The sequence below is a fragment of the Anoplolepis gracilipes genome, unplaced genomic scaffold (assembly GCF_047496725.1).
Source record: "Anoplolepis gracilipes unplaced genomic scaffold, ASM4749672v1 Contig19, whole genome shotgun sequence".
Lineage (NCBI taxonomy): Eukaryota > Metazoa > Arthropoda > Insecta > Hymenoptera > Formicidae > Anoplolepis > Anoplolepis gracilipes.
The window spans coordinates 1551662-1573476 of NW_027328667.1; the positions used below are offsets into that span (position 1 = coordinate 1551662).

The 21815-nt window shown below is 36.5% G+C and overlaps 1 protein-coding gene across 1 annotated transcript in view; it reads right to left on the reverse strand.

The window, feature by feature from the left end:
• Positions 1-2072: 2072 nt before the first annotated feature.
• Positions 2073-21815, reverse strand: part of LOC140675541 (uncharacterized) — a 95011-nt gene continuing 75268 nt past the window's right edge. Inside the window, exon 5 of the mRNA XM_072910132.1 lies at positions 2073-2198. Coding sequence (XP_072766233.1) covers positions 2124-2198 — 75 coding nt within the window. The 3' untranslated portion in view covers positions 2073-2123. The remainder of the gene's footprint in view (positions 2199-21815) is intronic.

Sequence of the window (21815 nt, forward strand, 5' to 3'; positions counted from 1 at the left end):
CACTCTGTATAAAATTTTAAAATTTTTATTCTTACCCGTCATTTTAATTGGCAAAAGTGGTGCTACAGACTTCCAGATCCTATCTTTTTCTATAGTATTACTATGTCTTTGAACTATTATTCCAGAGGATATTTTGTACGAGCCTTATTAATTCGATTCATCCACATCATTTTCATAAACACTTAGATCTGAAGATTCATCTTCATAATATTTTAAATCACTCATTGTTAAAATTTTTGATTAAAACTTTCTTTTTCCGATCAATAAATGCAGAAATGTGAAACTAAACGAACATACAACACTCCATAATAATATAAGCACGACGCTTATTGGCTATCGCAAAATCGCAAAGAAGTAAATTTTGGACTTGGTTAAATCTTGCGTTTGCTGTTTGCAACCTCATTGCAACCGAAAGTGGTACTGCTGGCGTTCATGCGATTGGCTGCTTGCGATGGGAGTGCCCTGCTTGTCCACATTAATATTGATGATGGTCCCGATTGACTACGCTGATATTGACCACGTTGATATTGACCACCGTTCCGATTGAACACGGTCCCAATTGACCACCGTCTCGATTGACCACGTGGATACTGACTACGTTGTGATTGAACTCAGTTCCGATTGACCATAGGATTGTAGTTTCGAATGTGCAATTATACGGTTCCATATGGGTTTGCGACTTTTCGCGCGAAGCAAGGTCCAACTTATATCGCCCTGTTTCGGACGTGTAACGAAGTTTATAAATATACGGTTCCACATGAGTTTGTTACTTTTCACGCAAAGCGAGGTTCAACCCATATTACTTGCGTTTTGGACGCGTAACGAGGTCTATAATTATATGGTTCCATATGGGTTTGCGACTTTCTGTGCAAAGCTAGGTTCAACCCATATCGCCCCGTGCTTCGGACACGTAACAAGATCTATAATTATACTCTGCTTACGCTTTCGATTATTCGCATGTTCATACCAGAAAATTTTATTTTGTATCATTCGGAATTGTAGTCAATCGCAACATAATTAATATCAACATGGTCAATCGGGACGGTGGTCAATCGCAACGTGGTCAATATTAACATGGTTAATCGGGACAGTAGTCAATCGCGACGTGGTCAATCAGGACGGTGGTCAATTGGAACCGTGGTCAATTGAGACCGTGGTCAATATTAACATGGTTAATCGGGACAGTAGTCAATCGCAACGTGGTCAATCGGGACGGTGGTCAATCAGGACGGTGGTCAATTGGAACCGTGGTCAATTGAGACCGTGGTCAATCGGGACGGTGGTCAATCGGGACCATGAGCAATCGTAACGTGATCAATATCAACGTGGTCAACTGTAACGTAGTCAATTGGGTCTTGTGGTAAATATTAATGTGGTCAAACGGTACCACTCGCTTGCGACTAATGTAGAATGACCTTAATAAGCATTTTTAAAAGTATATTTTGTTTGATCAACATATGAGATTTTACAATTTTTACACGAAATTTTATATATATTACATTATTTACCAATCTTAGCTAAGGTATCTTTATGAACACGAATAAATAAACTGTAACTTATTTATTCCCGTGCATGATCTCCTTATATCAAGCTCATGGATCATATCATCTAACTGTTCAGAAAAATTAGACACGTAAGGAATATTCAAATACAAAACACTAGCCGAATTAATATCAACAGCAAAAATAGTATAATCAAATCGTTTTTATGTCCTTTTACAAATATAATCTTAAATTGTTTATGAAGTGTGTTAAAAATAAATGGCAATAGAAAACTATTGTCAATCAAGGTTCTAATAAGAGTAAGAACCTTATTATATTTTATTATAAAAATATTTGCATTTTAGTAAGAAACACTAAAAAATTAGAAGTTACAAATAAAACGTATGCACAAATTTTTAAAATACTTTTAATACATGATACACTTTTAACATACATAGTTGCAACATTTAGTAATTATACATAATACGAAATAACTTTTTGTGTACATGGTCATGTAACATAAAAAATGTTATTGTAAATTTAACAAACAATTAAATATGGTGCTTTTATAACAATATTGTTTGAAATATTGACAATTTTGTAATCTAGTGGTAGACTTCTAATAATTTTTTTATTTTATAACTAAACTTCGTCCGCTCCATTTTCTTCCAACATCACTCGTAAAGTCGTGAAATAAGAAAAAGCCGTCGAAATATACTAAAACATAATAATAATTATATGTGTGTGTGTGTGTGTGTGTGTGTGTGTGTGTGTCTGGGATATTCTCTGCATATATATATATATATATATATATATATATATACAGGGTATCCCAAACTTACCGTATCACCTGTTAATGGTGTATTCCTGAGGCCATTTGGAGACGAAAATTCTAATGCCAAAATATCAATGCTGCAATAGTCAAATGGTAAGGGTTTAAAGTTGACCAATTAGCATGACAAACCTTCGCGCGCTCAGGCACGTCGCATATTGAAAGTGCCCCCACACTAAATTTAATTACCGACATTGAAATATTGATAAATTATGTATTTAATTTACTGTTAAGTTATTGTTACGTAGTAATATTACTACTATTACGTAGTAATTTATTGTTATTAAAATAATTTTATAAACTTATTTCTTTTATGTTTGGTTAATAAATTTGTTGCGCGCGGAATTACGAGGATTTTCTGTTATTGCGTTGATATTCTAATACCAAAATTTATTAACTACACATGAAAGAAATAAATTTATAAAATTATTTTAAAAACAATAAATTACTACGTAATAGTAGTAATATTACTACGTAACAATAACTTAACAGTAAATTAAATACATAATTTATCAATATTTCAATGTCGGTAATTAAATTTAGTGTGGGGGCACTTTCAATATGCGACGTGCCTGAGCGCGCAAAGGTTTGTCATGCTAATTGGTCAACTTTAAACCCTTACCATTTGACTATTGCAGCATTGACATTTTGGCATTAGAATTTTTGTCTCTAAATGGCCTCAGGAATACACCATTAACAGGTGATACGGTAAGTCTGGGACACCCTGTATATATACTTACACACACGTGCACGTATGCACGCGTACGCACACATGCACGCGCGCGAAATCTGTCCAACATCTCTCCGTGGTGCGCATCGGATAAAGCTAATGTTGGTGGTAACAGGCACAAAAATGTATAGGTCACTTTAATATGTCATAAGTTCGCGAAAAAAAATCGTATTGATCTCAATTTTTTTGAATTTGCAAGGAAAAATCCAAATTTTACAATAATTATTATAATACTTGTGAAAAAAATTCATTCCATTCCGTAGAGTGTGTCAAACTGTGCAAATTTTCTGAGACAAAACACGTCCTTACTTTTAAGAAAAAGACGGAAAGGGGGAAGAAAAAATTCAAAATCTGACAAATGCTTCTTAAAATATAGGCTTTAACCTACAAAATAAAAAAAAAAATTTTAAATACGACAATTTTTCGTAGAGTTGTAATTATCTAAAGTTATGTGATATTTTGGTATAAATTTTTGTTGCGATAATTTTGTTGCCCAGTGTATACACACATATATATATTGTATATATTGGTCGGTTATCTTGCGAATCGATGATTTTATTGAAAAATGTTTCAGACAAACGTTGCATGGTTTGAAGGGGGACATAAGATGGAAAAAAAGTTGCAGTATTTTGACACAAAATACAAGATAACTTGTAAAATATTCAATTTTTCGATTATCTTACCTTAATATTTTTATGCACAGAATAATGAGACGAATCAATTGGTGTAAAGAAAACACATAGTTATCTTTAAGAAAAAATCTGAATTTGCAACTAGCAGTTACATATTTTTACTTTAACATAATTATGTGTTTTCTTTACACTAATTGATACGTCTCATTATTCTGTGTTTAAAAGTATTAGGGTAAGATACTTGAAAAATGAATATTTTACGAGATATCTTGTATTTTATGTCAAAATATTGCAACTTTTAAGTCTCAAAAAATACTTTATTATAAGTGTTTTGGAAAGCTCTCGAGGTAAGCTACAAGAATATGTAATAAAAAATAGGGAGTGCCATTTAAAAAAATTGAGGTGACCTTCACGTGACCTTCAAATGATTATCCAAGGTCAAACCAATGGCATCATCTTATAGCCCCTTTGAAACCATGCAACACATGTCTGAACCATTTTTCGATATTTCGCTTAGTTTACGAGAAAATTGACCGTATTGTTTAAAATGGGTCACCCTGTATATACACAGAGTGGAACAGTAACGCTGTCCACCTGAAATATCTCCGCTATTTTTAGAGATATGAAAATATTGTAATTACGAAAGTTGTACGGCATCAAGAGAGCTATAATATGTTAGCACTAATTTTTTTTAGGTGGAGGCGCTTCGAAGATTTCAAGGTCAATCTCGTTTTTTTAAATCAGACACTTTATATATTATTGCATATTATTGTAGTTTATCTCAAGAGCTTTTCAAAACATTTATGATAAAGTATTTTTCGAGTTATGAGACTTGAAAGTCACAGTATTTTGAATTAAAATGCATAATATCTTGTAAAATATTCATTTCTCGATAATCTTACCTTAATACTTTTTTTAATAGAATAATAAAAGAAATCAATTTGTGTAAAGAAAACACATAGTTGTCTTAAATAAAAAATACGTAACTGCTCGTTGCAAATTCATATTTTGCTAGTCGCACGCATAGTAACCGTGTAATAGTGGGCTGTCTCTTCTCGCTGTGCTCGTAGCAACCGCGTGACAACGGACTGTCTCTTTTCGCAGAGTGGGCTGGTTTTTTTCGTCACGTGCTAATACTCGCACGAATTGGTTGATTTTTTAAAATTAATATACATATATGTATATATACAGGGTGTCCCAGAACAACCTTTCGTCCGTAAAATGACGTATTCCTGACACAATTTTAAGACAATTTTTCCTTTATCAAAATTTGATTTGAAGCTTAGTTTTTGAGTTATAAGCAAAAATAGTTAGCAAATCACACGTCGAGTACAGAAGGCAGATAGAAACGGCGCGGCACACCGCGAGCGCGGGCGCAGCTGACCGTTCGACGAGTGATTACCGCCGCATGAGTCGCTAACTATTTTATCTTATAGCATAAAATTATGCTTTAAATAAAATTTTGGTAAAGAAAAAAATGTCTTATAATTACGTCAGGAATGTGTTCCTTAAAATAACGTTGGACGCTGCGATCAGCTGATTGCTACACGCGATGTGTCTCTCAGCTGAGCCGGAAAATCAATATATCGATCAGTCTGAAGTCGTTGACGACAATGTCGATGACAATCGAAGGAGCGTCGCCGTCGCGGAGGCGGGTATTTCTCTCTCTCTCTCTTTCTTTCACTCACTCTGTTCCTTTTACGCACACACTCAGACATACACACATCGCGTGTAGCAATCAGCTGATCGCAGCGTTCGACGGCCGGTGATTCGGAGCAACTTTTGGTCATTAAAGTAATGTTATTTTAAGGAACATGTATTCCTGACGTAATTATAAGACATTTTCTTTTTTACCAAAATTTTATTTAAAGCATAATTTTATGCTATAAGATAAAATAGTTAGCGACTCATGTGGCGGTAATCACCCGTTGGACGGTTAGCTGCGCCCGCGCTCGCGGTGCGCCGCGCCGCTCCTGCCTGCCTTCTATACTTGACGCGTGATTTGCTAACTATTTTTGCTTATAACACAAAAACTACGCTTCAAATCAAATTTTGATAAAGGAAAAATTGTCTTAGAATTGTGTCAGAAATACGTCATTTTACGGACGGAAGGTTGTTCTGGGACACCCTGTATATTAATTTTAAAAAATATATTGTATATATATATACAATATATTGTGACGATTTTTTCGGGTGATCAAGATGGGAGAACGAACGGGAGAGTGAAATTTCGTATGTGAATCGTTGTCAAAAAAAGCGAAATGACATAGGCACGTGCCGATTCGGGAACGAGGGTGACAGGGTTCCGGGCGCGGCGTGGCGGGCGGGAGAAGTGACGTGAGATACAAACCCTGAACGCCAGACGCGGTCTTTCACGCGCCAGTTTGCTAAAGGTCGCGAAGGTCGCAAATCGCCACTAAAAATTCTCCGTCCGTCATGGTTGGCTAGCCCATCTAACGGTAAAGGGGCGGGGCGTACAGGAGAGTAATATTTCCTGAGAGATAGGGACACTAAATATGTTCGAGGGGGACCTCCTTCGTAGAAAGAACACGGTTTCTGGTATAAATAATAGACAAACTTTATTAGACAAAACGGCTCCAAGAGTCGTGATGAGAATAGAAAAAGAAAGAGTACGCTTGAACACTCTTCTCGGTAACAAAATGTATATGATAGAGACACGGGATAATTACGTAGCGGCGTTATGAGCTGTTACAGCAAGACAAAAGTGCGTACAACTGTAAGCGCGAAAACAATATGGTGTTGCGCGAGGTTTTCGGCCTATCGCTTGATTTAACACAGCTACGAGGCGCCGCGAACGAGCGCACACGCCATGGCGTGACACGTCGACAGCTCGCGCCTCCGACAGCCGATCGCTCACGTGCGGGCGAGTCGCAAGATAAAACGCACGGCGAGACTGATGGTCGAGAATCGACGCCCTCTTCTAAAGCGCGTATCGCGCGCTCCGCCAACGATAATTCGAATGGTACTCACCCCTCGCTGTCAAGGAAGGAGGCTGGTTTTCCTTCGAGCCACCTCGCTAATTACGCACACGACAACAACACAGATCTTCCGAGAGGAGTAACTCTCACACCCACACTTTCACACGTATTCACGAACACATTCGATTACAGGATCGTCCCCGACGACCGATACGATCGGCGGACAATCGACAGCACTTTCTGAGCAGGAGGAATCATACAATTCCACTCGGCGACAATTTTGACATGAAGAACGACACGATACACAAAAAATGTGTTGAACAGAACACGCCGGCCCGCGGAGAAGGTAAACGAGTATATCGGGTAAAGTTGATGGACGATTCTATGTCGTCTCTTGACTGCGGTCGCACTCTATCTCTTCGAAGCACAAAAAGAAATCACCAAATTAACGCGAACACCGCGCCCGAGCCAGAGGGATCAATACGCAAACCGTATCGGTGGTGGCGTATAACACGGTACAATTAACACGCAAAAAGTAGCCGGGCAGCTCACCAGTAATCTCGCTGTGCTGATCTTCGTAATGTTGTCTCGATTGCCGTTTCGCACGTACCGAGCGTCCGCGATAATCTATCTCGATCTTTCCGTCAACCTCTCTATAAATCTCCTGATCGTTCCACCATTCGCATTAACGAGGAGGAGGGGTATCGGGTTTCTACCCTGCGCGTTCGGAATTTGAATATGCGTATGGACGTATCAGGCGCTCGCGCCCTCGCGTCTCGTGCGGCCTCGTGCTACGATAATTTTGTCGTCACCGATTTATCGGAGCGATTCCCGTCGGCGGGGTTGTCTGTTGTCTCCGCCATTTTTCTTCTCTCTGGTGGAAGGTGTGGTTGTTCCGGACGTCTGGAACGATTCTTCGGCTAGTGGCGGGGTGCCTATGGCGCTCTTTGTCGCCGGCCGGTCCTGCTGCGCTGGGCCGATTTTCTGATCTTCCGCGAGGTGGCCGACCCTTGTTTTCGTCGGTGCTCGGTTTGCGACTTTCGCTGCCTATTGTGTTTCTTCTTGCTATTATTCTAATTCTTTTGTTATTCCTTCGTCGTCACCGGTGATTTATGACACCCGTAAAACATAATATTGACAATGATTAATAATAACTTTTATAACCGGACGCGCTCGCCTCCTCGGGAATCGCAGTAGGGCTCTCGATATCTTGACCGGCGCGGCCGCTCGGTTTACGCCTCGCGATTGTTTTTAACGGGGTGGACGCCCGTTGTGACGGCAACGTCACAATATATATACAGAGTGTCTCAAAATGACCGTATCACCTCTCGGGTGCAGGTAGAGCGGGTTAAATGAAATAGAAAAGTCCTGTACCTTTTTGCGATTTTCAAAATAATTATTGAGAAATTAATTTACGAAGATCGGAAAATCTGGCGCGAGTATCAGGCCGCTGCAAGAAAGATGGCGAGAAGGACGGCCTACCACAAAAAAGATGGCGAGAAAAACGGCCCACCGCTAGGCCGGTCGCTAAATAATAATCGCTAATCTATTGTTCTTATCAACTCTTCTCGTCTATACCTCTGGTAACCGCGAGGCAATGGCGCCTATTTACGCCGCGCGCGCTTAGCGACCGTCCTTAGGATCGTCCTTCTCGCCATCTTTTTTGCAGCGGCCTGATACTCGCGCCAGATTTGCCGATCTTTGTAAATTAATTTCTCAATAATTATTCCGAAAATCGCAAAATGGTACAGGACTTTTCTATTCCATTTAACCCGCTCTACCTGCACTCGAGAGATGATACGGTCATTCTGAGACACCCTGTATATATATATATATATATATATACATATATTATAACTTATAACTAATATATACAATATAATATATTGTAAAACTTAAGTAATAGCTCCATACAATTTTTAAAAAACATTACAAAAAAGGCATAAAGGAGCTTGAAAATAAAGGATTCTTAACTAAAGTCAAGTTATTCATAAAATAAATATAATTAAATCAGAACAAATTAATTGAGTAACATTGTCACAATAATATAATCGAATAAAGAATAATAATAATTATAAAGCATCTGCTCAATACAAGGTAAAAAGGTTTAAAATATAAATAAATATGAATAGAGATGGTATAAAACATATAATCAAAACAAATTAGGAGAATTTTTAATAAACATAAATATAAATAAAAATAAAAATAACGGCGGACGTTTCGACCCAATCATTCAGGTCATCTTCAGCGCAAAAATTAACTTAGTTTCTACACGGTTATATAAAGAAAAAACTGACGTTATACAAAGACCGAAAGTTAAGTACAATTTGCTGTAACAGAGACGCGAAGAACGCATAATACCGAGGATTAATAACTGCTCGCAAATGCCAAGGTGGAGACGCAACGAACATATATTGACGAGAATGTAAATGTAGGCAACATATTTTTTTTCAGATAGTGTAATTGATCCTCTCTAGTTCGATAGTTAGAGAGATCAATTTTTTAAAAAAATTGTCATATTTCTGGAAACAAAGTTCTAAGAATTAATCGTTTTGAATGAAATAAGTTAATCTTATTAGCAGATTAGGCACGATCTTTGAGATTTTTTTCATTAACATTCTAATGATTAATTAATTCAAACGGTTAGCGTATTATGATTAAATGACAAAAATCTTTTTTCTCTTACAAGGCGTTGCAGTTCGGTCGACATTCCAGCTTCTAATATGTGGAAAACAAACTCCTTGATTTTTTAATAACATGGTATCGCGTTAAAAACCAAAACAATAATGTTCCTCCGATGCTTCAACCTTCTTATATATAACTCAGTCACTAGTTTAGAATTTTCTTAATAATATTATTGTAAATGTCAGGTAGGTTATCTGTGTCGATTTGTAAATTCAAACTGTTTTCTTGTTTTTTAATGTGTATCATCTCCGAGATCAAGAGCTTATTATAATATGATTCATTATCAAGAACAATAACTTCATCCCATTTCGTGATTGTAATTTAGTTTATGATCCGTGATGAACGATTTTACGGATGTGTTTTTGTTAATATGCTTTCGGTGTTCGGCAATTCTAGTCTTCAATTTTCTCCCCGTTTGCCCCACGTAAGATGCACTGCAATCTTTACACTCAATTTTGTAGACTACATTGGTATTGCTGGATTTAGGAATGGTATCTTTGTGAACTTTAATAAATCTATTAAGTTTATTAATGCTATAGAATGAGGCAACAGTATTATATTCTCTAATGTAATTGTTGAAGTTATTTGTTAAACCAGGTAGATAGGGGACGGGAAAATATGAAATCTTTCCTCTTCCTTTTTCATTTAGTTTTATTTTTGATAATGTTTTTTTATGGAGAAATTTTAATCGCTGGTTTATTGTGTCGAATATTAATTTTTTAGGGTAACCATTCTCAAGTAATGTATTAATGGTGTTATGTAAATTTTTTTGGAGAAATTTAGGATGGGATAGTAGGAATGCCCGGTCGACTAGTCCAATAATTGTTTCCTTTTTTTGGCAAAACGGGTGTTGAGAAAAAAAGTTGAGATATCTACCCGAATATAAACTCTTATGATACCAGTCTGTAATGATCCTCTCTTTTTTATTATTGATAAGGGTGATGTCTAAGAAGTTCAATTTGTTATCTTTCTCTAATTCTAATGTGAACTGCAATCTCAGGTGCAATGAATTAAATATTGTGAGTGTGTTGTTCACAAATTTCGCAGAGGCTGCTAAAACAATGTCATCAACATATCTGAAATAGAATGGAGGAGAAAAACTCAAAGATTGCTAGGCTCTAGACTCCAAATCTTGTAAGACGATATCAGCTATTATGGGGGATAGAGGGGAATCCATAGGGGTACCAAATGTTTGATGATATATGGAATTGTTGAACTTAAAAAATGTAGAGTTGAGAATCATTGCAACCCCATGAATTCTGATCTTGGTAACTGACAATTATCCTCTATTAAATGCCACCTGTTAGAAACACTTCCCAAGGCCAAATCAATAGGGATATTCGTAAAAAAAGATATAACATCTAGAGAAATAAATACGTGATCTTCAGAGAAGTCAATATCAGAAATTTTTTGCACTAGTTCAATACTATTATCTATGTGGCTAAATGGGAGAGGAAAATTCATTTTCATTATATTGTGTAAGAAACATGCTAGGTCATATAACGGTGTATGAATAGAGGAAACTATAAGTCTATACGGATAATTTTCTTTGTGGATCTTAGGGAGTCCGTATGCTCTGGGAAGAGAACCCTCACTAAATAAAAGCGAGCGATAGCAATTTAAAGAGATGTAATTTTTGTCTTTCCATCTCTTCAATAGGTCATGAAGATTGGAAATAATTTTATTAATTGGTTCTTTTTTAATAATTGTATAAGTATCTTTATCGCTAAGTAACGTTTCAATTTTATTAAGGTAATCGTTCCTGTCCAAAGCCACTGTGACGTTACCTTATCGGCTCGGGTAAGAATAAGGTCCGGGTTATTTTTTAGGAAAGTGTTAGTATATTGTATAATATATATATTGTATAATATATTTATAACCAGTATATTATTATATTTTTACTTACCTTTACGTACCTGATGAGACAATCAATTATTGCGCGGTACATTTCCGGAACTATTTCCGATATCAATTGTTTTGATATTTTAAACAGATATTTTAAACTGGTAAAGGAATCGCCAGTTGCAAGAAATCGTAAAGTTATAGCTAATCTTTCCTCAGCTAGGATTGTTTTTCGAAAAGTCGTATAATTTTTCGATATTTTGCTTTTAATGACATTCAAAGGAAAAATAAAATCATTTTAATTGACCACTTCTAAAAACTTTTTTATTTTTTCTTATATATTGTTAGAAAAAATGTTTCAGAAAAAAATTGTATGGTATTTCAAGCTATAAGATTGTGCCAAGAGTAATAATTAAAACTACTAAAATGAAAAAATGCAAAAATTCGATACTTTTTTTACCTCCTCAAATCGTAATATGGCACGAACAAAAAATAATTTTGTGTTACGAATGAACTACTTTCTACTTGCACAAGTTTCTGAATTTTCTGAATTTCCGGCCGAAAGCCCCTCTTGCACCTCCCCCCCCCCCATGTGCGTACGTGCGTGCGTATATTATATGTGTGAAAATATTGTTTCATCTTTTCAGAAATACACCCATAATATGTAAAATGGTTTAGTTAAAGCAGAGAATAAATTCTATTTAACTGTTTGTGATTAAAATAGAAAATATTTTGAATTTTTAATAAAAAAAACTACTATTGCAATGTATCCAATAATCGTTATTGGCCTCGTGGACAGAGCTTTCTCTTTATCATACCCAAAATTCCACACAAAAAACTTTGACCTCATTGTCAGAATTCTCTTAGACAATTGTTATCCGCTTAATTTGATTTTTAACGTTATCAATTAACGTGTAAAATATTTAACTAATAAACGTGATTTCATCAAGGACACGACAAGCGAGAATTCCTCCTCATTTTTCACTGTACCTTACTTACCTAACGTCACAGAACAGTTTAGGAATATTACAAAGAATTTTAAAATTGTCTTTTTTTAGTTTGAACAAACTTAACAGTTTAATTAAGGTGCATAAGGATAGCATACCTAAGTATTGTAAAACTAACGTTGTATACAAGATCAATTGTTCTCATTGTGATGCAACTTATATGGGTTAAACTTTGAGAATGCTTAAAACAAGGATTTCGGAGCATAAATCACAAATTAAAAGAAATACGAATAACCGTTCTGTTATTACTAATCATAGGCTTTTGTATGACCACAATTTTGGTTGGAATAACGTAAAGATATTAGACAAAGATCCATTCTATAATAAAAGATTGATCTTGGAAATGGTGTTTATAAAAAGGCAAAAATATGGATTAAATTTACAAACAGACGCAGAAAATTTACCGACATTATATCATGACATAATAAATAAGCTTCCAAAAATCTCAAAGTCATGAACTTGTATATAAACGAGTCTACCTCATCAAATGTTTGACAATAATCGATCGAAACAAGAACTAAACTGTCGTTCCTAAGAGAAAAAACTTTTCGCGGAACCGTCTAATATTGTAAGTACAGTAATAATCTTATGTACAGTTTGGTTACTTGCTTCATATCTAAAAATTTTTTTTTACACACATAAAGAAACCCGTCTTTTCCATCATTCTAGGACTTAACGGGTATTGAGATCGAATCACTAAGCTTCTATTTTTATTAAATCCAACAAATGATTCTCCTTAGTTCATCAACTGTGGAGGTTTATTTGATTAACATCTGCAAATTTCCTTTGTATGCGAAGTTATAAATTGCGTCCGCTCGAATTTCAATCACGATCTTTAAAAAAATTATGTAAATTTAGATTTACGTTTATTCTATTTCTATATTTAATTGAACATAGTATACATATTGCGCTGAAGAAGGCTCAAAGTGGAAGCCGAAACGTTTGTTACTCAATTTTTAATATTGTTCACTTATCAGTTCTAACATACAAGTGATTTATCGTTTTATATTTTATACTTTGACTTATTGAATTATATACTCTAACTCTTTATTGTAATATGGTTTGAATTGACTTACATTCTTACTCTCTATGATTAATTTTTAAATACTAATATTAAAAAATACTATACTTAATCATGCTTAAAAATACTATACTTAATAAATACTATAATTAAACATATTATGAAAAAACAACCGCAAAAATCACCTATTTTTGATCCCATGATTTTGGAACTAATTTGTGTGCCAAATGATGGCTTATGATGAGACATTAATTACAAAAAATTTTTAAGTTGAGATGACAATTGGTTTTCGAGATATAGGAGGTGGTCAAAGTAGTCAAAATTCATTAACACGTCAGCTCATTCTCTTTGAATCACGAATTTTTATCTGTCCGATAAGTTAAAACTTCGTACTCGGAAGGTTCTCTGGCTACTAACAACAAAGTTTGAAGTCAGATTTTTAAAATTCAAAATGACAGAAGCAATATGACGGACCATATATTAAAAATTAGTTTTAATTTCTATGAAACGCTTAATATCTAAGAGTTTCTTGGATCGTTATTATAAATTTAAAGTCAAATCTTTAGGAAACAGTAGTTGACTACGGTGAAATATTTAGACCTTAGTATAAACCGCATATTTAAAAATTTTTCAATTTTTATTTAATTCTGTCTATCCATTCAAAAGGAAGGAGCTGACGCGAATTTTGATTACTTTGATCCCTCATATCTCGGAAACTAATTGTCACCTCAATTTAAACATTTTTTGTGATTGATATCTCATCATAAGCTATCATTTGACACACAAATTAATCCCAAAATCGCGGAACCAAAAATGGTGAAAAAACGCCTGTTTTTTTGGTGGTTCTCTTCTGAAATAAAGACTAAAAATTTTAATTTGGCAAGTATGTATTTTTAGAGAAAATAAATTGTTTTTCGGAAAAACGAAATGAAAACTTTTTACACAAAATATTGTAATGATCCGCCTCTCCCGAGTCTCGGACAAGCTTGTCGGTTCCAGGATTCGGGAAAAGGATAAGCACGACGGGTGATAGACTCCTCTTTTCGTAAGTCGTGCTTAGTCGAGTTTATTATTATCGTACATTCATTCGTGGATGCGGTATTTGCAGTGGCGGGGGAAATATGTACAAAAGGCGGTATATACAAGTTGGGCCGTCGGTGTTAGCCCTGACGACACTGGCTCGATGGTGGCGTCCTGGAATCGAACGGCACGGCGATTCGGTCGGTGGTGTGCGTCCTGGTGGCGGACGACTTGACGGTTCGGTCGGCGGCGTCCTGGCGGCGGACGGCTCTCTCTCTCTCTCTCTCTCTCTCTCTGGTCGCTCGAAGACGGGCGGATCGGTGAGTGTCGTCCGGAAACGGACGGATGTCAACGTTATTCGCCTGGAGACGGGCGGGTTGCGTGTTGGCGTCCGGAAACGGACGGTTTCAATCTCGTGCACGGAGCCGGAGGCCGGGGATGCCCGGTCGGTTCAACGAGAACGCTCGTTTTCCGGAGGATGGTCGGACAAGGTGCCGGAGGCCGGGGACGCCCGGTCGGTTCAACGAGAACGCTCATTGTCCGGAGGATGGTCGGACAAGGTGCCGGAGGCCGGGGAGGCCCGGTCGGTTTAACGAGAACGCTCGTTGATCGGAGGATGGTCGGACAAGGTGCTGGAGGCCGGGGACGCCCGGTCGATTTAACGAGAACGCTCGTTGTCCGGAGGATGGTCGGACAAGGTGCTGGAGGCCGAGAACGCTCGTTGTCCGGAGGATCGTGGTAGAGGATAGTCGCTGCTGTCTGGAACCTCGAGAGAACTCTTTCGAGGAAGGATCAGGACAGGACTAGGTGCCGGCTCTCTAGCCGAGCCGGCTTATATACCCGTTGGCCGGCCTCCCACTCTCGGTTTCGAGCAGAGTAGGGAGGCGGTCGAGTGGGGAGACCGGGAGCCCCAACGTTGTACCGTTTGGTGGCGCCGAAAGGCGGCGATTGTTTTGCAGGGGCGGCTGTTCGGCCCCTGGTGACTTTGTCACAATATAAAGTAGAATAAATGTTAATAAAATATAATTAAAATATAATTAATAAAAAATACTAAAAATCTTTAATTATATTTAATAATAGGAATTATAGAAAGGGTTTAATCTTTTGGTTTAGTCTCTACTTTTCTAGTACTCTTCTACTACTCTTTGTGGACGGATAAGGTGGCAGACTTGATCACGGACTGGAGAGTCTCTAATGAACCTTCAGAATCGGATCATAGATCTATACAGTTTCCCCTACGCCATAGCCCTGATACAATCTGGTTTTGTAAAGAAAAGAAAAACCGACTAGAAGGGTTACAAGATGGATCTGGCGGCCAGTCTTGGGAAAGCCCCAAACAGATTCTATACCAAAGAAGACCTAGAAGTAGCAGCACGATCATTAGCGACACTATTGTGAACGCATATGAATTCAATTGCCCCTTGAAAAGGAAACAACTCTCGACTAAGGTCCTATGGTGGAACAAAAAGCTTTCTGAGTTCAGGTCAGAGGTAAAAAAAAATCTTTTAATAAAGCCAGGAAAACTGGTGCAGCATCGCACTGGGAGATCTTTAAAAGCTTCCAACGCAAGTACAGCAAGGTAATTGTCTCTGCAAAACGAAGAAACTTGAGAATTTTCTGTGAGAGCGTCGAAAGTGCCCCTGAGGCATTGAGGGTACACAGAATTCTCTCAGTAGACAACCGCCCCCTACTGGGTTGCCTTAAACGTCTTGATGGGAGTTATATCAATAATGTAGAGGAGACCCTGAAGCTGTTAATGAAAACTCATTTCCTTGGCTTTCAAGAATCAAACTATCATTCCGCGGAGGAAATCATGGACAGACCCAGGACTGTCTACAAATTCAAGGAATGGTCCCTAGCAGCGGAGGTGATATATCCAAAGGGCGTTGAATGAACTGTTAAAACCTTTAAGCCCTTCAAGTCCTCTGGACCTGACAGAATTTATTCAGTGCTTCTTCAGAAAGGGTTCTAATCGGCTCCCTGACTAAAATTTTTAGAACTAGTATAGATCTTAGACACGTTCTTCAGGCTTAGGGAGGAGCCAAAGTGGTCTTCATATCCAAACCAGGCAGGAATGGACACATTCTAGCCAAAAACTTCAGACCTATAAGCTTTACCTCTTTTCTGTTGAAAGCATTAGAAAGGCTAACAGGTAGGTTTCTGAAAGATGGGCCATTAAATCCATTACCTCCTTACATCTTCACAATCCTATACGGAGGGCAGATCTACGGAAATTGTCCTATATTACCTTGTGAGCAAAGTGGAAACGCAACTAACTGCCAAGGGATATGACCTTGGAGTTTTCCTTGACGCTGAGAGTGCATTTGACAACACCTCATATAATGTCATTAAAAAAGCCATGACTGGACATGGCGTTCCCGACGCATTGAGTGATTGGACTCAAAGCATGTTGTTGAGCAGAACGCTGACTGTCAGACATGGAGATTTAATCCTGAAAGGCGTCCCGACTGGGGATTGTCCACAATGCGGGTTCTCTCCCTCCTGTTGTGGTGTCTCGTCGTAGATGAACTCCTAAGGAAACTACAGGAAGCTGACTTCCTCACGTATGGCTATGCAGACGACGTGGCCATATTGGTGAGGAGCAACTTTCTGACATCCCTTAAGGAGTTCATGGACAAGGCACTTAAGATTGTTCAAACCTGGTGTCAAGACACAGGCCTAAAAGTCAACCCATTAAAGACTGAGGCCATGATCTTCACTAAGAGATACAAACCTGAATCCAAATTACAAGAGATACAAATTGAACCACTAAAGTTCCGGAACCAGGAATATTCCTCCTCAATAAAATACTTGGGTGTCTTACTTGACCCACAATTGAGTTGGAAAGAACACTTCATAAATAAGAGAACCAAATTCTATACGTCAATGTGGGCGTGTATAAGAGCTATGAGCAAAACCTCGGGTATTACACCAAGTGTTGCTTTTTAGATATATAAAGCGATACTCATACTAAGAATAACCTATGCTGCTGTGATCTGGTGGCCTAGGGTGGAAGGGGTAGAGGCAAGGAACCTGCTGAAGAGCCTGCAAGGGAGTTACCTGAGGGCTGCAGCAGAGGCTAGGAAAACCGCCCCAGGAGAGGCGCTCGAAGTAGCACTCTGCGTTCCCCCTCTGAATTAAAGGATCATTGAACTGGCAAAGCTCACAGCATACCATTTCAGATGTTAGGGGGAGTTTAGGGACACAGGGCTGGGTTATACCAGTCTTGGGTTTCTCCATGAGCACTCTTTTACACTAAAACAACATCGCATACCTAAGAAATTTCATGTGGTCAAATCATTCCAAATAGACTTGTCTACTAGGAACAACTGGTCTAATCCAGGCTTCTTAAGCCAGCCAGAAGTGGACACTTGGTACACGGGCGGCTCTGGCTGTAATGGACACTTCGGAGCAGGTATCTACGGCACTAAGAGAGATTATAGGAAAAGTATTCCTATGGATGCCTTAACCATGGTTTTTCAAGCTGAGGTTCTGGCTATCTTTGTGTGCGTTAAATTCCAAACTTTATCAAAGCTTAAAAACAAGAAAATAACCAGATCTATTCAGATAGTAGATCAGCGTTAGGTGTCCTTGGTAAGTCTACTACAGAATCCGCAGTGGTTTGGACTGCATTTTGGCCCTCGACAAGCTTGGGGAAACAAATAAAGTTATCCTAGCCTGGATACCTGGTCACCTAGGTTTACATGGTAATGAGGTGGCGGATGATCTGGCCTAAATGGGCACCCTACAGGACCCATCGGACCAGATTATTGGAGTTCCTTATGCTACCGGAAAAAAATTACGAATTACGGCCCAGCTGGCGCGGGGCCACACACGCTCATAGAACAAAGCTAGTGGCTGCCGCCAAGTCAAAATCGCGATGAGTCAACCCTCGATAAGTAGGACCAAAGAACTCTTGTCTATGAATAAAAGAAGGCTTAAAACTAGTATCGGCCTCATCACCAGACATGTGGGACTAACAATAAGAGCCCATCTTTTCATCCTTGGCTTAGCCAAGCAAAAATGTTGCTGCTTATGGAGCAGATAGCGGAGAAGATAGGAAGGAAGGCATTCATATTTTATGTAACTGCCCCTAGTACTAAAAAGATACAGGTATCTGGGTAGTATGTTCTTAAATCCTCAGGACTTGGACAAAATAAGGGCTCTATGAGCCTCTTCCGCTCTAATAATACTACTACTACTACTACTACTCTTTTGAGTTTTAATATAATATAACATATGTATTTCTTTTTGTAAAAGCTCGTGGTTTGTTATAAGACATGCTCTTTTATCTGCTGAAAGACTTGGGTCATTTATTAGTTATTTTTCGTATGTATGTTATATAGTGGCATATAATTTCGTCCGGAATGTATATTACAGCTGCAACAAGTTTATATCACGAAAATATTATACAATTTAGTTGGATATTTAGGATAGCCAACATATATTGTTTGGATAAATTTGGATATCCAAGCCATAATCCCAATAATTCGCTGTCAAGGCATTCAATATCTACAAATTATTCTCCACTAATGTACCTTGAATTAATTTTAGAGCCTTTGTAACGATTACAAATAGGATTTTGCATTTTTTAACATTGATGTACGGCTTTTTTCAATCCTTTTTCATCCCTTGTTGGTATAATGGTATGTTTACTTTTAATATAGGATTTATATATTTTTTTAAAATCCACAATCATTACAATCGTATGTATATTCTAACGATGGCACATCATATATTAATGTCGTTATTAAAGAAGACGTGTTCATGGCACAATATAGAACATTGTCCTTCGAAGAAATAATACAATTTATTATTGCAGGTTTTTCACAATATGTTTTCTGTGTAATTCCTGCTATATTTATATTTTTAATTAATGTAAAAGTTGAATTGCACAATCACTCTGTATATTATATTCTGATCATTTACTATAGTCGCCAATAATGCACTTTACATTTGCATCGAAGGGACAGGCGCTTTTAATATGCGTTTATTTTCGATTCTAATTGCAGATAAAGCGTTACCATTTATTAATAAGGGTGCAACGTTATTGCATTTATGTAAATGTTCAACTTCTGGGCACACTGAGATTAAATATTTTCCTCGTTTTGTTTATTTTATTTAAGTCTTTCCATGACTCCATTTTATTTAGGAAAATTGCATGATATTTTGATGTCCTGTGGCGTATTAATCTGTAAGCAGTTATTTTTTTTATTAAGTTTTGTAGTCTCTGTAAGAATTTTTTAGTTGTAACCTGCAATCGCCATTATTATTCGTATCAACGATATTACTCTGGATTGAGACTGGAAATACAGGGATCGTTGAAAGCATCGCAATGGTGAAATATTTTTTCTTTAGCAACTGCTAGGTCGTTATAATCTGACTAGCTTCATACTGATAACAATATTAGGTGCTTTCAAAAGTTTCATTATTCTGGCCAACGATCTCAAGTGAAAAATGATAAATTTGTCCACTCAGTTTGATGTAGCTCTTTTAAATTTATTCTCTAAAATATTTTCTCTAAAATATTTCTCGCTACGAACAAAAGACGCAATCGAATTTTCAGCTGTTCCCTCAATTTGAGAGAAAGAAATCAGGGCAATAATAGGGATTAGGACGAGTTTCACTGTCTTCTTTTTTACTAATTTTCTCAATATTCTGTAAAAAATTTCACAGCCGTATGTCATCCTCAGAATCCGTGAATGTAACAAATAAATTAGATTCTGAAACATTGCAGTCATTCGTATATGTCTTTATGATTTGAAGAAGTCTACGTTGGGCATTGTAACAATGGTTGTTAGTATTTTCTATGTTTTCTAGAAAAAGATCTAATTGTAAATTAGAAAAACAGACAATATTTTTGTACATAGACGTTTAAAACTATTAGTTGTGAAACATTTTGGTAAGATACCAACACATCGAACAAAAAAGTTCTTGCTAGCTAGTTTATGGTTAAAGCAAAATCATCAACGCACTAATTTTATTATATGTGCAATATCGATGCGTATTATGCGAATTATGAATGTTTTATGCGTTTGTAACGAAAGCATATTCATACAAATGTTAACATAACTTTGTAGATGGATTATTAAACGAAAGAGTAACGGTGTTAAAAAGCACTAGTGAATAATCCGTCACTACCTGTTTAAGACATGGCACTTCTGAACACAGCTTCTCTCTCATCCAATATGTTATTTGTATCGTGTTTATCAGACAACATTTGAAATATAGGCAATATTTTTGCATTGAATAATATAATTGTTTGATATAAGAATATAAAGCTTTCAAACCGTCCGGTTTCAGAAGTGATTTTACTAAAGACTCTGTCGCATCACTGATACTACCGACTTTATCGTTTTTTTTAAATCCTTAAATAAAAGTATTTGTTCTCAAAGTAAATAATGTAAAATTGATCGATACTTATTTGCTGGATATAGCCACAAACTCTATATTTAACTTGTATTAAAGAAAAGATTGGCTCTTTTATTTTTGAAACTCCTAATTCTTCATTACGATACAATTGTTTTGCTTTACGCAAAACATTTTCTGATATAGGTTTGCAAGCTCCATATCACCAAACTCTATCAATTCATTTGCCTTATTTCCACGCCATGTATATATTAATTTTTTAAGCACTTCTTTTACAATATTCTTTCTGTTTTTTCTTTCCTTTTAATTGCAGTTTATTTACATGAATCATAACATATCGAGTGTCATACGTAGATATATGTAAATATACCTTCGACATTCGGTTCGTTAATGGATTAAACTACAAACGAAGTGTTATTGTTGCTACAAACTAAAAATAAAATACTACATTTTCCATTAAAAAAAATTTTTTTAATCGGATGCCAAGTTCATATAGATAAAAAATATGAATTTGCAACTAGCAGTTACACATTTTTACTTTAACATAATTATGTGCTTTAATTACGCCAATTAAGTCTCATTATTCTGTGTATAAAAGCATTAGGGTAAGATAATTGAAAAATTAATATTTTACGAGATATTTCGTAATTGATGTCAAAATATTGGAACTTTCAAGCCTCATAACTCGAAAAAATATTTAATTATAGTGTTTTGGAAAATTCTCGAGATAAGTTACAAGAATATGCAATAATATATAGAGTGTCCTATTTAAAAAATTCAAGATGACCTTCAAACAATTATTCAAGGTATATTTTTTTCATATTTCCGGAGAGCATGTTTGGTAGTAAACCGAGAATATTTTGAGCCGGAAATATGAAAAAAATCGACCCTTTTCAGAGCCACAAAACTTAACGTTGAAATAAACCGGTTTGCTAAATATGAAATACTTTTAAATTATTTTATTATTTCAACCTTATTACCTCTATTATTTTATTATTTCAAACTTATTGGCTCTTACGTCTCTCATTCTAAAAGAAAAATTTTTCTACATAACTAGAAAATAAAAAAATAAAAAAATTATTTGAAGAATTGACGATGATTAATGATGAAATACGTACTGATTAATTTCGGATTAAAATAATAGCGCTATAGAAATTATAATAATAAAAATCCATCGAATTGTGATGGAAAAAATTTTTTTTCATACAATCCGATGAATTTTTATGTAAGAATCATATATGATACGCCAAAATGACG